The following is a 19169-nucleotide window of genomic DNA, read 5'->3' as shown; positions in this document are numbered from 1 at the left end:
GGTTTCCGTAATGAGAGAACTATTATGTCCAAAGAGGATACAATTACAAATAAGGAAGTACTCATGAAAATATTTTTGCAAAGTGAAGCACTAGAGATAAAGAGTTTAAATGGGGAAGAAATTAAAAAACTCCATTTTGTACATGGGATCACAGTTATGCCATAGAATCAAGAAGACTTGGACCATTCAATGAATTCAATGAGATGAACCATTCAAAAAGCAGGCCAGAAAATGATAGAAGCCAAGATAAAAAAGTGAATTTGTATTATATATGCATAATTTTTATATGAACAATGAAATGAACTATTCACTCCAGTCAAATGGAAAACTATTCAGTACTGTAAACAAAGAAGTATAGCTCACTATAAACTGAATAACTTCCACATCAACACCATACTCCATTTTTAGCAACAAATAAGAATAGTTAATAATGAATACATACTTTCAAACTCCTCCTCTATTTTGGTATCCAGTAAATAACTTATATTGAATCATTAAAAGTGAATAGTGTCACATTAAATACTTTTTTGTTAATATTTCAAAGTGGATCAACCATTCATTCTCTCATCTTAATGGAATATTAATTTTTGTTTTCTAGTACATCATTTTTCCTTCATTTATAGGTTTGCTGTTATGCATTAAATTATACTTTCCTTCCCCTGTCTTCACCTTATTGACAGAATATTATTAAGGATACCTTATTAGCAAATGTCTCAATGTTTTATCCAATGAAGGAGGTAATTGACTATTGAGATGAGTTTTTCAAGGTGCTCCCTGATCACCAAATAATATATTTCATTGTATAACAAGAAAAAATTAACTTTAAAGCAAATTTCGGCATCATACATTTCCATTCTTTAGACCTGGACACTGATGAAATTACAAATGAAAGGTTCATTGCATTTTAACAGTAAAAAAAACTTTTGGTGAACAAGTTCATTATGTGACAAATGAGCTGGGGAAAAAGGAAATGTAAAATAACCACCTTAAAGAAGTAGCAAAATAAGACATTGATTTCATGATATCATTTGATTTTCTGCTGAATTATTGCAAGGAACCCGCTTAGTATGTACTTATCATAGAGATACAAAGTAAGGAGTAAGTAACAATGTTATTTTGCAAAACATGACCTGGGTCATTTTTTGTGAAGCAATTTGCAAATATTATGATACTTTCGTGCTGAATGTAAAAAAGAATTCATATGAAATTAACAGAAAAATATACTTGGCGCCTCCCTTAACTTTACATTTGGCATTTTCTTTCAATTGATAAGGAAGGCTTTGCTCTTCCTATAAATTCTTCCTATCCTCAACAATAACATAAGCAAACATGAAATTACCATTTACTTTTCAGATTTGATAAAATTAATTGTTTCCTGATATGTACTCAATCCAAACATAAAAAAATGAGGGGTTCCATTAAATAAGCTATTGAAATGAGTGAAATAGCTTCAATGCACAGCCAATCTCATTACTACTAGAAATGATTCTGGAATTTTGGATGAAGTATTCAAACAAATAGATACAAGATATTTTTGTAAATATAGTTACAAATTTACCAAAATACAACATTCAATGACCACTGTACAAAAGAAATTATGTAAAAATTACAATCACGACTGGCTACAAAAATATTTAGATTTTATGCTAAATGTAAATTTCATTTTCAACTTGTCCAAGAAATGAACTTCTTCAACTCCATTTTAATAAAATCACAAAACAACTTTTGATCATACATATTAACAATGAACACCAAATAATAGAAAACTTAATTTCTGGGATCACTACCAATGGAAACATTTTTTTGGTTTCTCATGAGGGAATACATTTATGCATCAAACATAAAGAAAATAAGTCTTAAAATCTTTGTAAAAAATATTAAAAGGGTACAAAATATACATCACACTAAAACATAGGCATATAAGGATACATCACTATACAATCTTATAACAGCTTTCTTAAATCTTAGGATAAATAATAAGTAATTAAAAGACTCTTTTTATCTAACATTTGGTATTTCATTACTATCACCTAAGATAAAAACAACCATATAAGTGGATCCAAAAGTTAGTGCCATATAGTAAAAGAACACAAATGAGGTTAATATCAATAAACTGATTTTCCTTTAAAAAAATTGAATTGCACAGCTAGAGTAATTATTTTGTTCAAAGTTCAATATACATTTCATAAAATGAGTTACAGAAATGGAAGCTCTTACCCTAGCACTAGCTCACTACAAAAAGGACCAGATATAAAGCATTTCACTTACTTTGTACACATACTGAATATTGGTAGCATCAAAACATTTAGATTTAAAGTATCACAAAAACAATCTCGAATACAGCTCGCCTCAAACATTCTAGTCAGACTGCAGCTTATTGTTAAAATCTCAGGCATATATCTTTGAAGTCTGTTGAAGATCTCAGAAGGAACATAGCATCACATGATAAAAATAACCTAAACTGCCACCATTGGTTGTATTCATCATTTTACACTCTCTTCACAAATGTTTATCTTATTAGGGGAGAATGAATAAGTAAGATGCTTATAATGGATTTCAATTTTCCAGGAATAGAAACAAAAGCACAGAGAGTTCCTTAAATTCCTCACAATTTCTCTAAATCGTCACTGATTATGATGATTAATACTAATTATATCCACATTGCACAGCCATAACAAATTAATTAAGCCTTCCCAGAATTTGATTGCATATACCACCCAAATACAGGATTTTGTGAACACTCTCATTAAGGGATATTATAACTTAATTCTCAAAGAGAATGCAACATAATGGTAATTTTGCTACATGAGCGCAAGACTGTATTGTAGCAAAGGTCCATTTCAAAAGAAGGTATTTTGAAAGTATCCCTGGTTTTGTTCTATTCTCTCTAAACATCACAAGCATTGGCTCAGGTATGATATTTATATGCACTTAGGAACCATGCATTATTATCTCTTTACATGTGTTAGATTCATTATTTTTCTTTTCTCATAGGATCTTCAATAAGTTCATCAAATTTGATGTAAAACCAATACAAGCAAAAATGTATTTAATATATTGAACAATTAACTTAATAATGATGTTCATTGGAGCTTATCCACAACAATTGGTACAAAATTGGTTTGAAAATGCACATTCAAAGCCCTCAAAGATGCAGCCTAATAGAAATCATGGCGACTCATTTTTGCAAAAATGAGTAATTAAATAACAGTAGGTAGTCTTTAAGCATTGTCTTCAGCAAGGCACCATGTGAAACAACAACATCAAAGAGCTTTCCAGATCTTTCAGGGGGTCACAGAGGAACATTTCTAGTTTGAGATTGATTGCTCTAAATTGTTCCAATGTAATAGTTATTTCCTCAAAATAATATCAATAAATTGGTACTAGTTTTTTTTCAGTTTTTCCAAGAACATATAACATACTGAATTAAGAAAATGTTCCCAACCAGATATCAAATACAGAGCAAATTCAGTCACAAAGGCTCATACCTTTGTGAGATGATAAAATCTGAACTAGTACATCAAACAGACCCAGCCAAAGTTGAAGAGTTCAACACAGATTCCACAAGAACCTCAATCTTTTGGACGGAACTGTTAAAATAAGATCACTAGTGGAAACATTTGAAGTTTTCAGTCCCAAGGCCATGCTACCAACAGTTTTGAGGATCAATCATGTATTCAGGATAAAGGAAGGTCACAGGCAAGCATACCCAAAGGTCTTTTGGAAATTTTCATCAACAGCACCAAACAGTGCGCTCAGCATCTGCGCGAGCAATTGCTGGACTACCAATAACATTGGGGAGAGCTGCATCTTCTTCTTTCTGGTCAAGGGCTGGATGAACCCCTGGTTGACCCTCATACACTTTAATGCTGGTACGTTGCGTGGGATCCTGAGCAAGTTTCACCAAGCCCAAAGCAACACTTAGGAAAACATCTTCAATCCCTAAGGATTAAATATTGTCAAGTTCATTACTATTGTCATACCAGTAGAACTGTTTTTTCTTACACTACTTCGACTTAAAAAGAACCCCAATCCAGAGTTTTTTTTGTCAATTATTCCAGCCTTATGGAACCATGTATTTTCCTATATAAGCTACTTTTTGCTTGAAAACGTAGCCCTAAAGCCAAACAAAAAGGTTACTCAGTCACCATGTTTGAGACATAACTCATACCTTTGGCCAGCATGGTGCCTACAAAACTAATCTGACTGGCAAAATTTATATGGACGTATCATTGACCTCAATCCCATCAAATGATCAATTAAAAAATAAGATAACCGCCTTCTCAATTAAAAGTGGACATGTAGAGCAATGCATGATTCGTACGTACGAGCCATTGCAGGTATTGCAGGATATCTTCTGTAATACTGCCCTCTTTCAACATGGAATCAATCCTTTATCCTCAAAACCAATGTCAGAAAATTGAACACAAAGCACAGCCATATTTCTTACTATCTAAGAACTCCTATTATCTTCTTCATTTGATGGGCATGAGCATGTTATTTTCAAAAGTAAAGATACATTTGTTACCACATTTGGAGCATAGGTGCCAGGAGTTATAAATAGATCAATTTTCCCTCAAATGTTTTTTCACAGGTATTACATTCATCCAGAACATATCCTAGATAGGTTTAAATGTTGGGGTTATCGAAATAAACTAATATTTTCAGGAGGGCAATGATATGGGCAGCACGGAAAGGGTGCATGGCCCTCCTTGTCCTTCCTGCCAACACCCAATCACTGAAGAAAATACTCCAAAATAGTACATACTTAAATAGATAAATAAAGAATAAACAGGTATTTACTCCCAAGAAAGAAGTTATTTCTCCTTAGAGGAATCACAACAGGATATTTTAAAAGTTACAATTACACCTGCTTAGAGAGGCTGAGAGTCTTAATACAGGGTTCGTCCGGAAAATAAGTGTACTGAGCTCAGGAAATAAAATTTATTACACTTTTACATATCTTAAGCTAATATTCCTCAAAATAGGACCCTTGTGAGTCGATACACTTGTTCCAGCGGCGTTCCCATTCCTGGAACGCTCCCGCGAAGGCATCATCGGGAACCTCTCGAAGACACGTCGTCACGGCCTCTTTGACGGCGTCCAAAGTCCCGTATCGCGTTCCTTTCAAACTCCTCTTTATCTTTGGGAACAGAAAGAAGTCCGGTGGTGCCAAGTCCGGGCTGTAGGGCGGGTGCGGCAGCGTTGCCACGCCGTGCTTGGCCAAGAAGTCCGACACGACAAGCGCGGTGTGAGACGGCGCATTGTCGTGATGCAGCCGCCAGATGTTTTTGATCGCTGGCCGGACGCGGGCGACTCGTTTTCGAAGCCTGTCGAGCACTTGGACGTAAAATGCAGCATTTACAGTTTGTCGTTCAGGTACAAATTCGTAGTGGACGACTCCCCTTTTGTCAAAAAAGACAATGAGCATCGCCTTGATCCGAGATTTGCTCATGCGAGCTTTCTTTTGACGGGGCGATGATGGGGTGTGCCACTCCGCACTTTGTCTCTTCGACTCCGGGTCGTACTCAAAGATCCACGTCTCGGCACCCGAAACAACGTTCTCTAAAAAATGTGGATCATTTTTGCAGTGATCCGCAAGTTGTGTCGCGATATCCAAACGATTGAGTCTTTGATCATCACTGAGCACTTTCGGCACCATCTTTGCACAAATTTTTCGCATCTGTAATTGGCGCCTAATAATCTCGTGCACTAGTGTTTTTGGCACATTACACTGCTCTGCTATCATCCGAACACTAAGACGACGATCAGAGTTCAGTACATCGCGAACTTTTCGCACATTTTCGTCGGTGAGTGTCGTTGATGGGCGTCCAGGCCGTGGTTCGTCGTCGACCTCTTCTCTGCCCTCCACGAACATCTTGTGCCACCGAAAGATCATGTTTCTGGACATGGCTGACTCCCCGTAAGCCTGGTTAATCATACCGACAGTTTCGGTAGACGATTTCCCAAGCTTTACCGCAAATTTGATGGAATAACGCTGCTCCAAAAACTTCGGCATCGCGTTCCGTGACGTGGGTCGAGCGTGGAGGTTCGCGTTAACAGAGCTCCTCACTACACCACAGCTCAGAGCCGACTGCCTTTTTCAGCGTCGCTTGCCAACATACCCCCCTCCAATCGCAGCCCGTCAGAGCGGTGCTGGGCGCGCCTGGAGCGGCGGGAAAAAATCAGTACACTTATTTTCCGGACGAACCCTGTAGCATTCCCTCAAACAACTGGTGTATGAAGAGACCGGAGAAGTGAAGGAAAAATGGTCAATCACAAAGAAGCAGATGGTAAAAATGTTTTCATCACCAGGTAAGCCAACTTCTGGCAATGGTTTGCCTTTTTTTGTCAGAAAATCAGATGACTTAGCTCAAGAAGTCTACCACAACATTTACCCATCCTACACCCTAATAAAAAACTGGCAATTGGATGTGCTAAGAGGCAAAAAATCAGCAGCTTGGACAGGAGGAATCTCTTAGCTACTCCTAGCCGAGACCAAGATTCACCATAGACATCCAAGTGGAGGCAAAATGTCTTTGCATTTCCACAAAAAAGGGCAAAGAACTACCTTGAGAGTGCACCATGAAACAAAGATTCCTGCTTCAGCCACCTTAGAGAATACAGTCTGTCAGGCATACAACAGATTCTAGGGGTCAAGACCCTCCACGGGAGAACTGAAAGACCTCCAGTTGATCAAAAATCAGCACAAAATATGAAAGATGCATGGAATAAGGTAGCCAGAGGGAAGGTAAAACATCCTACTAGAGGCACAAAGGCAGGCCACTAAGGAGGCATAACTGTGATAAATTCATAAGAAACATGGCTGAAAAGTTTAAAATGTTTCTAAAGATCACATTCTTCAAATCTCACTCACTTTCTCCCATTGTAGTGATGAATTAATCCAAAATTTGATAAATTTGAGGCCAAAACTTCCCGCCATCTCAATTTTTTGCACAGGTATGAAACCTAAGGCCCACAAAAGGTCCCATTTGGCCAGCCTCCTTTGAATTAATGCACTATACTGATTTGTAATTGTAGAAGCTAATTACAGGGGTACGTGGGATGCCAATTTGGGACATGACTAAAAAAGTCATTCAACCCACAACTTTGTTGTAATCTAGTGTCACAGATTCCTATTTCCATTGTTTTTCCACTTTCCACTCCTTCACCTACACGATATGTATGGCCAGTGAACATCAGAACCACTGGCACTACACAACCACAAAATTGCTTTTGTAGTGAAAAGTTTGCAATGCAATATGTTAAGTGCCTTTACAATATCATTTTGGCTTGAAACCTAAATCAAGCTTGGTAGCACTCCTAAAAGTGACAAAATTGTATTTTATTCTGAATAGTAGAAAGATAAAACTGCTAACATAAAATCAAATACAAAAATGCAACCACAACTTATAAGGTTATGAGAAATTCAGAGAGGTGGGAAAGTTGAGAAAGTTAAAAAATTGGTTCAACACCAATATTAAGTTTTAGGCAAAAAGTAAAATTCTCTAAAGCTGAGGAAAGCAAATTCTAGGAGTGAAAAATCAAAACATTTACGTGCTTTGACTAATAGATGTATCAAGTCATCAGTAAATATTAAAGTAATACCATCCTAAGTTATCAAAATGCTGAACTGTATAACTATCCCAAAGTATAAACTAATCCCAAACTTCAAATGCTTTTATTGAAGTAATCCCAGCTCAATGTTAGTTAATGTCTCAGTTAATGTGGCTTGGATATGCAATAGCATAGAGTTTAGGGCTTAGGAAGTTCACTCATATCACAGAAAGACTAAATCAAACTAATTTTAAACTTCTTTCCTACCATAACCACTAATGAATATACCATACCACCATACATCATGCAATGCTAAAAATATAGTATAACCATGGACAGCATATAATATGAACAAAAATAAATAACAAATTATACCTTGGTCTTGAAGGGCTGATGCTTCAAAATATAAGCTTCCGATAGAAGTGGCATACTGAAATGCTTCGTCTCTGGATACCTTTCTTTGGGATGCAAGATCAACTTTGTTTCCTACTACACATAGCACCATAGGTTCTTCCACGTTTCTTTGAAGTTCTGAGCAAGAAGAATGAAATTAACAATATAAGCAAAATCAAATCAGCAGAAAAATGTCAATGCTACCCAATTACCCTGCATGTATTTTATTCATAAAACAATCATAATTAGGATACTACTTTCTTGATGTAAAGATGTAAGTTGTAATTTTAGCAGCAGGTTAAATGCCAATTTTGGACAACTTGTATGTATGGTGCAGTGGAGATGGAATGCCCTTAAATCTAAAAATAATAAAAGGTAACTTTTTTTCACTCTTACAATTCTATGTTGCATAATTGCCAAAGTAACAATTTGCCACTTGGTAGGGCACCATCAATGAAAGACCCGAATGTGATATTTACCTCAACCTTAAATTTCAATACTCATGTTGATGTGGTTATTAGAAATGCCCTTAAGACTTTCCTTTAGACTTTGGGTTATATTTCTAAAATCACCAAGTCTGTTTTAATATTCTTCAAAAGGAACTTATTACTCACTTCGGTTTTGCCTATCTTTGAATAATGGATATTGGTTTAGAGCCAGCATTGAATGCCATTAATATGCACTAAAAAATTGACATAAATTTTGCTATAGTCCGCTTACATTTTGTTTTCACATTAGCAGATGTAAACAATCTCCCTTACATGCATGGAAGAGAAGTAACTGGCTTTCCCTTACCAATTTCTCTTTCCTCTCAAGATTGATGTTTGTGTATATCTTCCCTCCAAGTGAGTATTACCTCCGCTATCATCAATGATGGAACAAATCCATTAGTGAAGTAGGCTACTGACTGTCAGCCCGCTTATTAAGACTAGACTACAGAATGAGTGCAAAAAATGTGGTGTTGACACAATACTGATTTTTAAAAGTTAAGTTTGAGAATCGCCCATCAAACCTGAGGAAATCATTAATTGGATGAATTAAAAGTAGATTTTATTTTTGCATGAATATGAAATTGTTTATTGCTATTCTGATTGTTTATAATAGCTGATTATTCTAATTTTTTACTCTTCTCAGCTACTGCAGACGATTCCATTTCCTATTCCCAATACTTCCACATGCAGTTTATTATTAGGTAACCTGCCAGTTAAGGTAGGCTTTCGATTTGATTCAGGTAGGCCACACTTGGAATGAGTGGCAAGTATCCCGGATCCATGGGGGAAACTTGAATTCAGTATTTCGAAAGTGCTCAGAGGACATTCATTTACTTCACTGAAATTGCTACAAGAGGACAATAGGCATGACGGCTTTGCTGGAGGAAATTAGGCTTATAAGCTCTTGATTCTCAAAGAGAGCAGGCAAGACTTTTAGAAAGGTAAAAAACACAAGAGTTTTTTTGCGACACAGGAATTTATTATTATCAAGTAATCAACCGGTTAAAATAGGTTTTGGATGGACATTACTACCAAATAAATATTTTGTGACTCCTGACAAAACACAATCCAGCAACCTACTCTACATCAGGTCCCTCTTCATCTCGGAGTACTTCCTTCCTCCCTTCATCCCATCCAACATCCCTAATCTATTGCAATGCCTAACATTCTCCCCTCTATTACAGTTTTCAGCATCCCAACGTTGATCAATACACCATTCCTCCATTTCTCCTGGCTCCTTAGGATTTCTCCCAGCAAACCCTTCTCCTCACTCACTATACCCAGCACTTCCTCATGTGCTTTCCTTTCAGTCCATTTTACCTTCTCCATCCTCCTCCATAACCACATTTCAAAAGCCTCCAATCTACTTCTATCATCCTGTTCCAGTGACCAGGTTTCCACGCTGTACATAACTACGCTGCATATATTTGACGAGTCTTCTCTTAAGATTACTCAACGTCCCTGTCATCAAATCCCTCCTCATTGGGAAAGCCTCTTTGCCAAATGCAATTTTTTTCCTTAAGTCCCAACTACTTTGATCGTTCTGGGTCAAAACACTTCCAAGATACATAAAACTGTTCCACCTGCTCTAGTTTCTGCCCGCCTATTTTAATGATAAGCTTTGCCTTTGTCTACCTGGGAAATTGCATAACCTTTGTTTCATTAACATTTATTTTCATCCCATATCTATCGCACTGAATTTCCAATTCACTCAGCAATGCTTCCAACCCCTGATTTTATTAATTCTCCTCCAACTTTTCCTACCTCCAGTTCTACCCATGCCTCTTTTCAATCATTTCCTCCACATAAAGATTGAACAGCACCAGTGACAATGGACAACCCTGCCTTACACCTCTTCCTTACACTGCCAATCCGGTCTCTCCATTCCCCACTCGTACCTGAGCAGTCTGAGACATGTACAGGTTCCGGATTAGCCTCCTGTCCTTCCAACCTATTTTTATTTCCTGCAATATACTAATTAGTTTTTCTCAAAGCTCTCTATTGAATGCCTTTTCGAAATCTACAAAACAGGCAAATACATCCTGATCATATTCTATATTCCTCTCAATTAGTGATCTGATTACTGCAATGGCATCGCGCGTGCCTCTCCCCTTTCTAAACCCAAACTGATCATCTCCTACGTAATCATTTGCCTTGCTCTCCATCCTTTTGTTGATAATTCTGAGGACCACTTCATGGGAAATCGAACATATTGTTCTGTAGTCTTCACATGATGTAGCGCTATCTTTTTTGGAATAGGAACTAACACTGATCTCACAAAGTCTTCCAGCCAGATTCTTTCCAAATAGATGCTACGAATCAGTCCATATACAGGTAGACTCTTCCTCCCACATTTTCCTAAACCTTTTCGTAGTTCCGCAGGAATGTTGTCTACCCCCATGGCGATATTTGATTTCATCTCCCTTGATGCCCTTTTTATCTCATTGTCAAGTATGCCTCGACCTAAGCTATCTTCATCTACATCATGTTCTCCTTCCTGTATGCCTAACCTTGTTGGCCTAAGTTCTTTACCATACAGTTTGATATATTCCTTCCATATCTCTTGGATCTTTTCTGTTTCAATTATTATCTTACCCGACTTATCTCTGAATGTTAACACAGATCTTCTCTTCTTACTTCCTGATAGTATTTTAATCTTCTTGTATAGCGCATCAATTTCAACCTTCCTCTGCAAACTTTCCATAGCCTTGCACTGCATCTCCCATGCTACTTTTAGGGACTCTAAATTAACTGAAAATCCTAACGAGGATTTTTAATAACTAATTATATGAATGATATAAGATGATACATGAACAATCATGAAGAATGACATCAAATTCAAGAGAATAAAACCGGAAGACAGATGGAAAAATGAAATGCAATATTAGCATTAAATGGGGTGAAATGGAAGGAGAACCAGAAAGCAATGGACCATACTTTGAGTGAGGATATTGGACTAGGTTTTGGAAGCTGAAGAAGCATGAGAACATCTTAAATGAGGGATAATAAAATTTCAAATGAAATAATAGGAATAGTAAATAGCAATAAGATGAGAAATTCCATGTATCACATTAGAGACAATAAAAAGGGGAGCGAGAGAAGGAAATGAAAAAATTATGAAATAAATACACAGGTATATCAAATAAACTAACACAAGAAATTTATATGAAAAAAGGAATTTAGAAGGAAGGTCACAGCAATGATATGGAGAGTTGGCAGATTCAGGCTTAAATGGACGAGTTTTACAGGCATAGGAGAGCACTGCCAGGGAGAAAGGAAGGAAATCCCCCACTCACTATCAGAGAGATGAAGGGAAAATACTTTTTGGAACCAAAAAGATTTAGGCAACATGGAAAGGACACAGAAGAATAGTGAAAAAGATATTATGTCAACAAGTTTAAACATAACAGTTTCAGGTTTAACTTTGCGGAATTCCTTCATGATGAGGGCAAAAAAGAAACTTTACTCTTCCACAATAAGGTCTTTATTGTGGAAGTGTAAAGTTTCTTTTTTACCCTGATTAAAAAGATTAGGCGGAGAAGGATACTATGATATATATATATATATGAGGATAGCTCATGTCCAGATAATTGATAGCTAGAAAATGGCAATAAGTGAAGTGAAACTAAAAAATACAGTGATAAGATAGCAACCCTAATAAAAAATGCAAGAAAGATTTCTTATGGACTTGATCACATTTTACATTAAGGAGGTTTAGCAAGAACACTTCAATAATCCATAATTCATTCCATCCTAAAAAGGGGAAAATCAGCAATACGTGGGGAAAAACCTGAATCGGTGAAAGTTAATGCTTTCCCGGTAATCTACCACAAATGGGCTAAAAATAGCAAATGATTAATTACATAACATATGCACAATGAACGAGCACAATGAAAATATGGGTTCTTATTACCTTTCACCCAAGTCTTTACTGATGAAAATGTGTGGTACTGAGTAATGTCGAAAACAAGAAGTGCTGCATTTGCATTGCGGTAGTACATTGGTGCCATGGAACGAAATCTTTCTTGGCCTGCGGTGTCCCATACCTTAAATATCAAAGCAGAAGGCACATAACTTACACAAATTAACTCCTAAAGACGTAACATCAAGCCAATCAAAACTTCAGAGCAATAAGTAATAAGGTTTAATAATGATGGAGGAAGTTGGTATAAACAAGTACTATCCTTAGCTTATAAAATATTTACATTTTCACTTAAAACATAAAATTACTGCAATTCTGAAATTAAGGTATACCTGTAACTTCACTCGAGCATCCTCAACGTTTATTTTGCAAGTAAAAAATGATGCTCCAATCGTGGGACTTATATGGTGACTAAACATTTTCCCTATGTATCTAACAACCATACTAGTTTTTCCTACACCTTTTCAAATAAAAAAGAAAAAGATAAATAGTTCGTTCTGTTTTAATAGATTATTTCCAAGGTATTGAGGCTAAAATTACCGATCAAAACTAATGAAAACAAGTTATAACATAAATACGTGGAAAACATTCTTTACCTTGAGCGCCAAGCACTACTATCTTCCCTTCAATAGTTTTCATTTTTGTATGATGGACGTGTCCTCATTTACAGGTGTCCAATTTGTAAAGCAGTCAAAAGTATGTATTTAGCCCCTAACATTTGTATGAAAGACACAACCGACGTAGCTAAATTGATGGTTACATTTGTTATCAGGATTTACAGCTGATGACAAATGAATAACAATATACGCCCGCAGACAGCCGTTCTCGTCGTCATGAAAGGAACAAGAAAACTACAGACCTATACTCTTCTTGGATAGTAATTTTGATCCTATTGGCAATATAAAATGGTCGAAATTCCATCAGGCTGATATTCGCCACATTTTTATCGGAGAAATTCGGCATGTCGCACAAATTAGTAGATCTTAAACACGTCCAGCGCGTAAGGTTTCTATATAAAGTAATTCTCAAACTACACCGTGGTCTACCGGAAGAAGTGAAATCCCTGGGAGATTTGTATGCCAAGGAGGAATTTAAAAGGCACAAAAACTGTTCTGACCACGAAGCATCAATATTTGTAAATGAATGGACGGTAAGTGAATATATTTCCTAAGTAGAATGGTTGATAGCATCGACAGGAAAGTTCATCCACGTAAAGCGCAATGCCGAATTGAACATTCTCTTCCGAATACGAATCTTAATAGTACATCTACCTGTTGGAAAATCCTTAAGAGACAGGTGAAATGGTATACTTTCATTGTACTGCACTACCCGCCAAAATTGTGAGCTAACCACCCTGGTCTTTCCCATAACATGCAGACGTTCTTTCGGAAGGTACTGAACGTCTTTTCATGATCCTGAACCTTCACTATTTGCCAACCTTTTTCTTCTCTGGAATATTTGCAAAATTGCGGCATAAATGACTATTTTAAAGCTCCTTGTTGCCCACTCTAATTAATTTGCAACCAACGTAAATTACGTACTCCTTGAAGAGGTTTTAATACATGTGATCAATTAATAATTTTACCACCAATTGTTAGATTTGAAAACACGTAGCACAGGTTCGGTGGTTATCATTCACCTTCGTATTGCCAAATGTTTTTCTTTGAAAGTACAGTTAATTGGAATACCCTAAACGCGTAGCGATATTATGATATATGGTGGAGCCTGTCCAGTGAAGGTCGAGGAAATTATTTTGTTTCCACAAAATAATTTATTCGCTTGAACAATGTTCGTAATTTCATATAAAAATTGACTATTTTGAGGACCCTCCGCTCTAGGGAATCCTTGGCTCAAGTTTTTGGCTATATGCATTATTACTGGGTGTTTCCCATGTGCTTTGTGTTAACATACCTCTGGCATATGGTGCAATTAGCAGCTTGTTAGTAATGCCCGTCCCTGAAAAAGCAAATGATGGTGAAATAGCACATCTCATTGCCAAGGAATGTCTATTTTCACTCATATGTAATTAATTGAATCCTATCGTGAATAATTCCCGTCTGATTATAATTTACCCATTTAATTTTTTTATGCAGGCCTATGCTTTAACATTGAGCAAGCAACTGGGTCTGAAAGGGCCAAAGCATGCAACCCCTTTGGGTCATGATTTATCTGAGGAGGAACTTGACAAGATGAAAGAAGACCAGGTCCAACAACTTTATGAGCTCTTGCTCGCATCGAAAGGAGAAACTGAGGAAGCTGATCAAAACAAGAGTAGTTGACATACCTGCAATGCATGTGCAATTTGAAATGGATCTCATTCAATATGAGCTTCAGTTTTTTTATATAGAAGTTCCGTCATGGAGCATTGTTAATTTTCAATTTCCCCTGGTTTAAGTGGCATTTGGACAGCGCTGAAATCATGACCATGCAGCTTCCTACACATAATTTATTTTCCACATTATGGCAAAAACCTCAGGTAATTGTGAGCTCATTCACTTTTCACATGCTTTAATGGCAGCAAACATTTGTTATGAGAAATATTGTAGCTCATGTTGCACATCAGAATGTTATCAGGATATGAATATGTCTGGTGTCACATGTTATTTATTGATGGATAGAAATTTTAGCCATACATAAATTTATATAATTCACACGTTTTATATGTATGCTTTATTAAGATAATAAAAGTGTTAAGTTATTTTATCTCACTTTGATTTTATTCTCCACATGGCTTTTCCAATCAAAAGACTTTCTCATGAAAAGTCACTCCTTTCTCTTCGTATTAACACCCAACCGAAGGAAATGCTCAGATAGTAACAAGTAAAGAAATATTTCAAATAATGGGTTCAAAGAAACCTATTGGGGGCCCTTAAAGAGGATGCATCTGAAGTCACAATAAATAGTTAACTGAAGACCATAATTGAAAGGAACATTGAGGTAAAAGATAACTGATGGAGGGAAAGGATTAAGTATTTCAAGCAAGTAATGGAAAATGTTGCTTCTATTAGAGATGATGGAATGAAGTTTGGAGAGCTGCAGAAAACTAATCCTCAGAATGATACTCCATGATGATTTTAAATGTTATTTCAGGGATGCATTTAGCAAAAAATTGCTTTTCAGGAATAAGATTAAGGTGCTTGATGACATGTGTCACTCTTATTACTTGTAAATAATAAAACCCATAGATATGCTACACACTTTCCCTAGCTAAGGGAGATTCATGAACCAATGATCTTTAAGCTTATCCAGTCGCCTCTCAATTCGTTTTATCAAGTCACTAAATTGTAAATAATAAATATTCAACTCATTTTTTCACCAGGACTCCCCACAAAAGAGAACTGGAGTAAAATTATTTGATTCCTTTTAGCTAGATTAGACTGCCTCATTTCCCTTCCCCCTTGTTTTTAGAGCATTGGGTACATATGAAAAGATTTTTGATTATCGTCTAGGATTTTACATACGTTAAAGTATCTGCAAGAAGTATAATAAAAATATATCCTATTCATTGGACTAAATGTTCTTTTATCCTACATCATCATAATTTTTGCCCTACTCAGCTCAAAAGACCTTTTGGATCAATATTTAGCTTTTTAAGCAGAACTTTTTTATATCATAACTTGAATAGCTTTTTGATTGCAATAAAAATATAGTCTTTAATCCATCAGGTCATACATGTGAGGGTGTCTAATTAATAAAATGCAACATTACCTTATATAAAATTAACAGTTCAAATATTCAGAGGCACTGTAAAATGCATTTTAAGGAAGGAAAATCTTCAGTTGTCTTCTGAATTTCCCTTTAGCAAAAAATATGAGCACAAGTTATGTGAGCCATTTTTGATGAGGGTGGAGTTAAACCTTCAAGGTGTACTTCATTATCACTTAGAGTGTCATTGGAGTGGAAAGAGCTTTTAGTTGGGAATATATTAGTATTTTACTTACTATTTACTAAGGAGCATTGCATAGTTGAGGTTTTCAAAGATCTGAAAAAGGGCTTTCTATGTTCTCTAATTGAAACTCCAGCAATTGCTTTGATGGATTGTTTCTGCTGAGAGAAAACTCTTACATTGGGAAGAGTTGCCCAAAATGATAATGCCATAATTGAGAAAGGGATGAGTTTTGGCTAAGTTCAAAACTTGAGGCATTCCAGAGATATCGAAGAAGTGACCCATATTATCACAAAAATACCAGTTTCCTCTCTATGGGTTTCATTATTTATGTGCTCCTTACATGGTATTATCATGGATGGTGAAGTCCAAGACATTAGTGGCTTCAACATGTTTTATACTGGGGTAGGCTGAAAAGTAATGCACACATGCTTGTAGAGTGCAAACAAACAGCAAGATCAGGCAGAAAATACATTGATGTACAATCCTTAAGTTTTGAAATCATACATTTATTTTTCAACATAGTCACCATTAAGGCAAACCCATTTCTCCCAATGTGTAACAAGTTTTTTCATTCGGTCACTGAAAACGTCCGACTTTTCTCAAATCCAGGACTAGACAGCTGCCTTCACCTCAATGTCTGAGGTGTAATGATTACCCTTGTGGTCTCTCTTGAGTTGAGGAAAAAAATAAAAATCGCAAGGCGCAAGATTGGGGGAAGGAGGGTGAGGAATTGGTTCAAATTTCAGGTTTCGCAGAGCCTCTCCAGTTGTGCGCAAGGTATGTGGACAAATGTTGTCATGTTGCAAGATTATTGGCACCAGGCTGCCTTTAACATGACAAACTCGACTCATGGGGAACTCCACATTTGATTTCATGAGGAAGTAGACTTTGCTGAGATAATTCCAGTTTTGGAATGCTGATGATGTTTAACTGTTTTCTACCAATGAGGAAGAATATTATTGAGTTAATGAGTTTCCCTTAAATACTCAGAATTCTGAGTTTGCCCTTACAATATATGGTTGATGCTGTCATAAGCTTTTATAAGGCCATACAATATGCTCAGTTCATGATTTTTCTCATTAAAACATGAGTTCATCCTATTCATAAGTTTGGAGAACACAGGAACTACAGAAATGGGATGGTAACTGTCTGAGATGTTCAGCGCACCCTTCCTGGGGATGGGAGTGATAAGGGCAAAATTCAAGTAAATAGGGGAAGATATCTTCACACTGGCTTTGAGGTAAAATTTCTTTTGAGGCTTGGGGATTAAGATACATGGATTACTAAATATGATACTTAAGGAGTAGCAAAAATTAAACTGAAAAATACAATACTTATATGCCATAATTTACAAAAGCAATGTCTCACATGTCCATTGATCAAATGTCTGACACATTCACATGCTGGTCTTTCCACGCCATCAAAATAGCTTTATTCAATTTCTTGAAGAAAATAGGGACACCTATTTCATAAAAAAATTTTCCTGATACTGACCTGCTGTACCATGTAATATCAGTTTGAATCATGCATAATTAGATGCTAATGTCCAAAGAAAATAAATCGATTTTCAGATTGTCATCTCCTTTCAGCCCATGCCAGCTCTCTGAATATGTATAATAAAGAGTACATAAGTTAAATTAATTCTCCTGATCCTGCATAAAGAGTTCTGGATCAAGATCACATATATAATTCGAATTTGAATCCCATCCAAGATGTTCAAGGACCAAAAATCACTGCAGCAAAAGTGTGTCTGAGTTGAACTTCTTTCTCAGAAAAGAGGAGGCATCAACACCAACTTGTACATTGGACTTGCACTTTATCCAAAAAGGCAAGTCACAGCTTCGGTGCAGATCAGGCTAAGCAAGTGGTTGACTAGTAATATCTACTTAACCCTTCTCGCCCTACAATTCTAAAACATTCATCCTCTACTGGCAGTGGCTAAACAGTTTTTAAAAAACTTCACTTTGAGGAGAATATCAGTAAGAAATGACCTTAAACCTTCCAAAGCAAAAGATGGCTGTTCCACTTCCACAATGCTCTTGCTTAAAGCCCTTTCCAAATTGTAATGTTAGGCCAAGAAAAGGCTTTCGAGGAAACCCATCCTTCAAATTCACTTGATCTCTTCCCTTTTGCTTTACATTAACTTTTTACTTTACCAGAAACTGAATTCAGGCAATAGGGAGAAGTATTAATTGTGCCAACAGTAACAAGATGACTCTCACTAAAAAGTTCAAAAGCCTCTCACATTTCCGTTTACACTTCAAAAAGAAGCAGGAATATAAATGCAAATCATGAGAAGGTGAACACTTCAAGATAGACAATCAGAGTTTATGTCAGAGGTAATATCAATGATCGAAACTTCATAGTTCCTTTCAAACAAAAATTCTTAATTATTTTTTACCCTCCAAAAATGGACAAACTTACTCAGGCACTTACTATTGCTCATAACCTTGTGGAATACTTCCGTAGGGTACAAATAATACTGTATATTATTATCCCAAGCCTCATTTTCATTTTAACGGGGCATTGATTTATTTTGCCAAAATGTGCGATGTTTACGTAATAAGATAACGGAGATAGAGGCAATAGTCAAACATGGTGGCTACAATGTGCTATGTCTCAATGAGCACTGGATCACGAAAAATGAATTTGATGTGTATAAAATTAGTGATTTTGGCTTAGCATCTTTCTACTGCCGATCTGCAGCAAAAAACGGTGGTACCTGTATTTATGTCTTGAAAGGTATGCCCTTCAAGGTAATTGACTTGGACAAATTCTGTCTAGAATTGCACTTTGAAATATCTGCGATCATATTGAAGGACCTGAATTTGATCATTGCTTCTGTGTATCGCTCCCCTAATGGTGTTTTTGAACACTTCTGCAATCAACTGGAACTAGTACTATCCCTATTCTTGAC

At 36.4% G+C, this 19169-nt stretch overlaps 2 protein-coding genes across 2 annotated transcripts; one reads left to right on the top strand and one right to left on the bottom strand.

Moving 5' to 3' along the window:
* Positions 1-397: 397 nt before the first annotated feature.
* RabX1 (RAS oncogene family member RabX1) lies at positions 398-13131 on the bottom strand. The gene is made up of 5 exons (XM_071589643.1): positions 12960-13131; positions 12696-12823; positions 12355-12487; positions 7933-8088; positions 398-3942 (listed from the first exon to the last, which is right to left on the bottom strand). The coding sequence occupies exons 1-5, from the start codon at positions 13000-13002 to the stop codon at positions 3734-3736; spliced, it is 669 nt and encodes a 222-aa protein (XP_071445744.1). The 5' UTR covers positions 13003-13131; the 3' UTR covers positions 398-3733.
* Positions 13132-13179: 48 nt separating this feature from the next.
* On the top strand, positions 13180-15066 carry Sdhaf3 (Succinate dehydrogenase assembly factor 3). Its single transcript, XM_071582637.1, has 2 exons — positions 13180-13513; positions 14457-15066. The coding sequence occupies exons 1-2, from the start codon at positions 13325-13327 to the stop codon at positions 14640-14642; spliced, it is 375 nt and encodes a 124-aa protein (XP_071438738.1). The 5' UTR covers positions 13180-13324; the 3' UTR covers positions 14643-15066.
* The last annotated feature ends 4103 nt before the right edge of the window (positions 15067-19169 follow it).

This window comes from Hetaerina americana, unplaced genomic scaffold, assembly GCF_022747635.1.
Source record: "Hetaerina americana unplaced genomic scaffold, ioHetAmer1.1.p SCAF_1, whole genome shotgun sequence".
Taxonomy (NCBI): Eukaryota; Metazoa; Arthropoda; class Insecta; order Odonata; family Calopterygidae; genus Hetaerina; species Hetaerina americana.
Note: the sequence above shows the minus strand (reverse complement) of the source record. Positions and strands in the feature narration are given on the sequence as shown.

Bases quoted from the DNA above. Each gene is read 5' to 3' on its own strand.
- RabX1 (XM_071589643.1), bottom strand. From the start codon at position 13,002: ATGAAAACTATTGAAGGGAAGATAGTAGTGCTTGGCGCTCAAG. The intron at 12,824-12,959 runs GTAAAGAATGTT...TTATTTGAAAAG, and splicing joins AGTAGTGCTTGGCGCTCAAG to GTGTAGGAAAAACTAGTATG. The intron at 8,089-12,354 runs GTAATAAGAACC...CTTCTTGCTCAG, and splicing joins AGTAAAGACTTGGGTGAAAG to AACTTCAAAGAAACGTGGAA.
- Sdhaf3 (XM_071582637.1), top strand. From the start codon at position 13,325: ATGTCGCACAAATTAGTAGATCTTAAACACGTCCAGCGCGTAAGGTTT. The intron at 13,514-14,456 runs GTAAGTGAATAT...TTTTTTATGCAG, and splicing joins TATTTGTAAATGAATGGACG to GCCTATGCTTTAACATTGAG.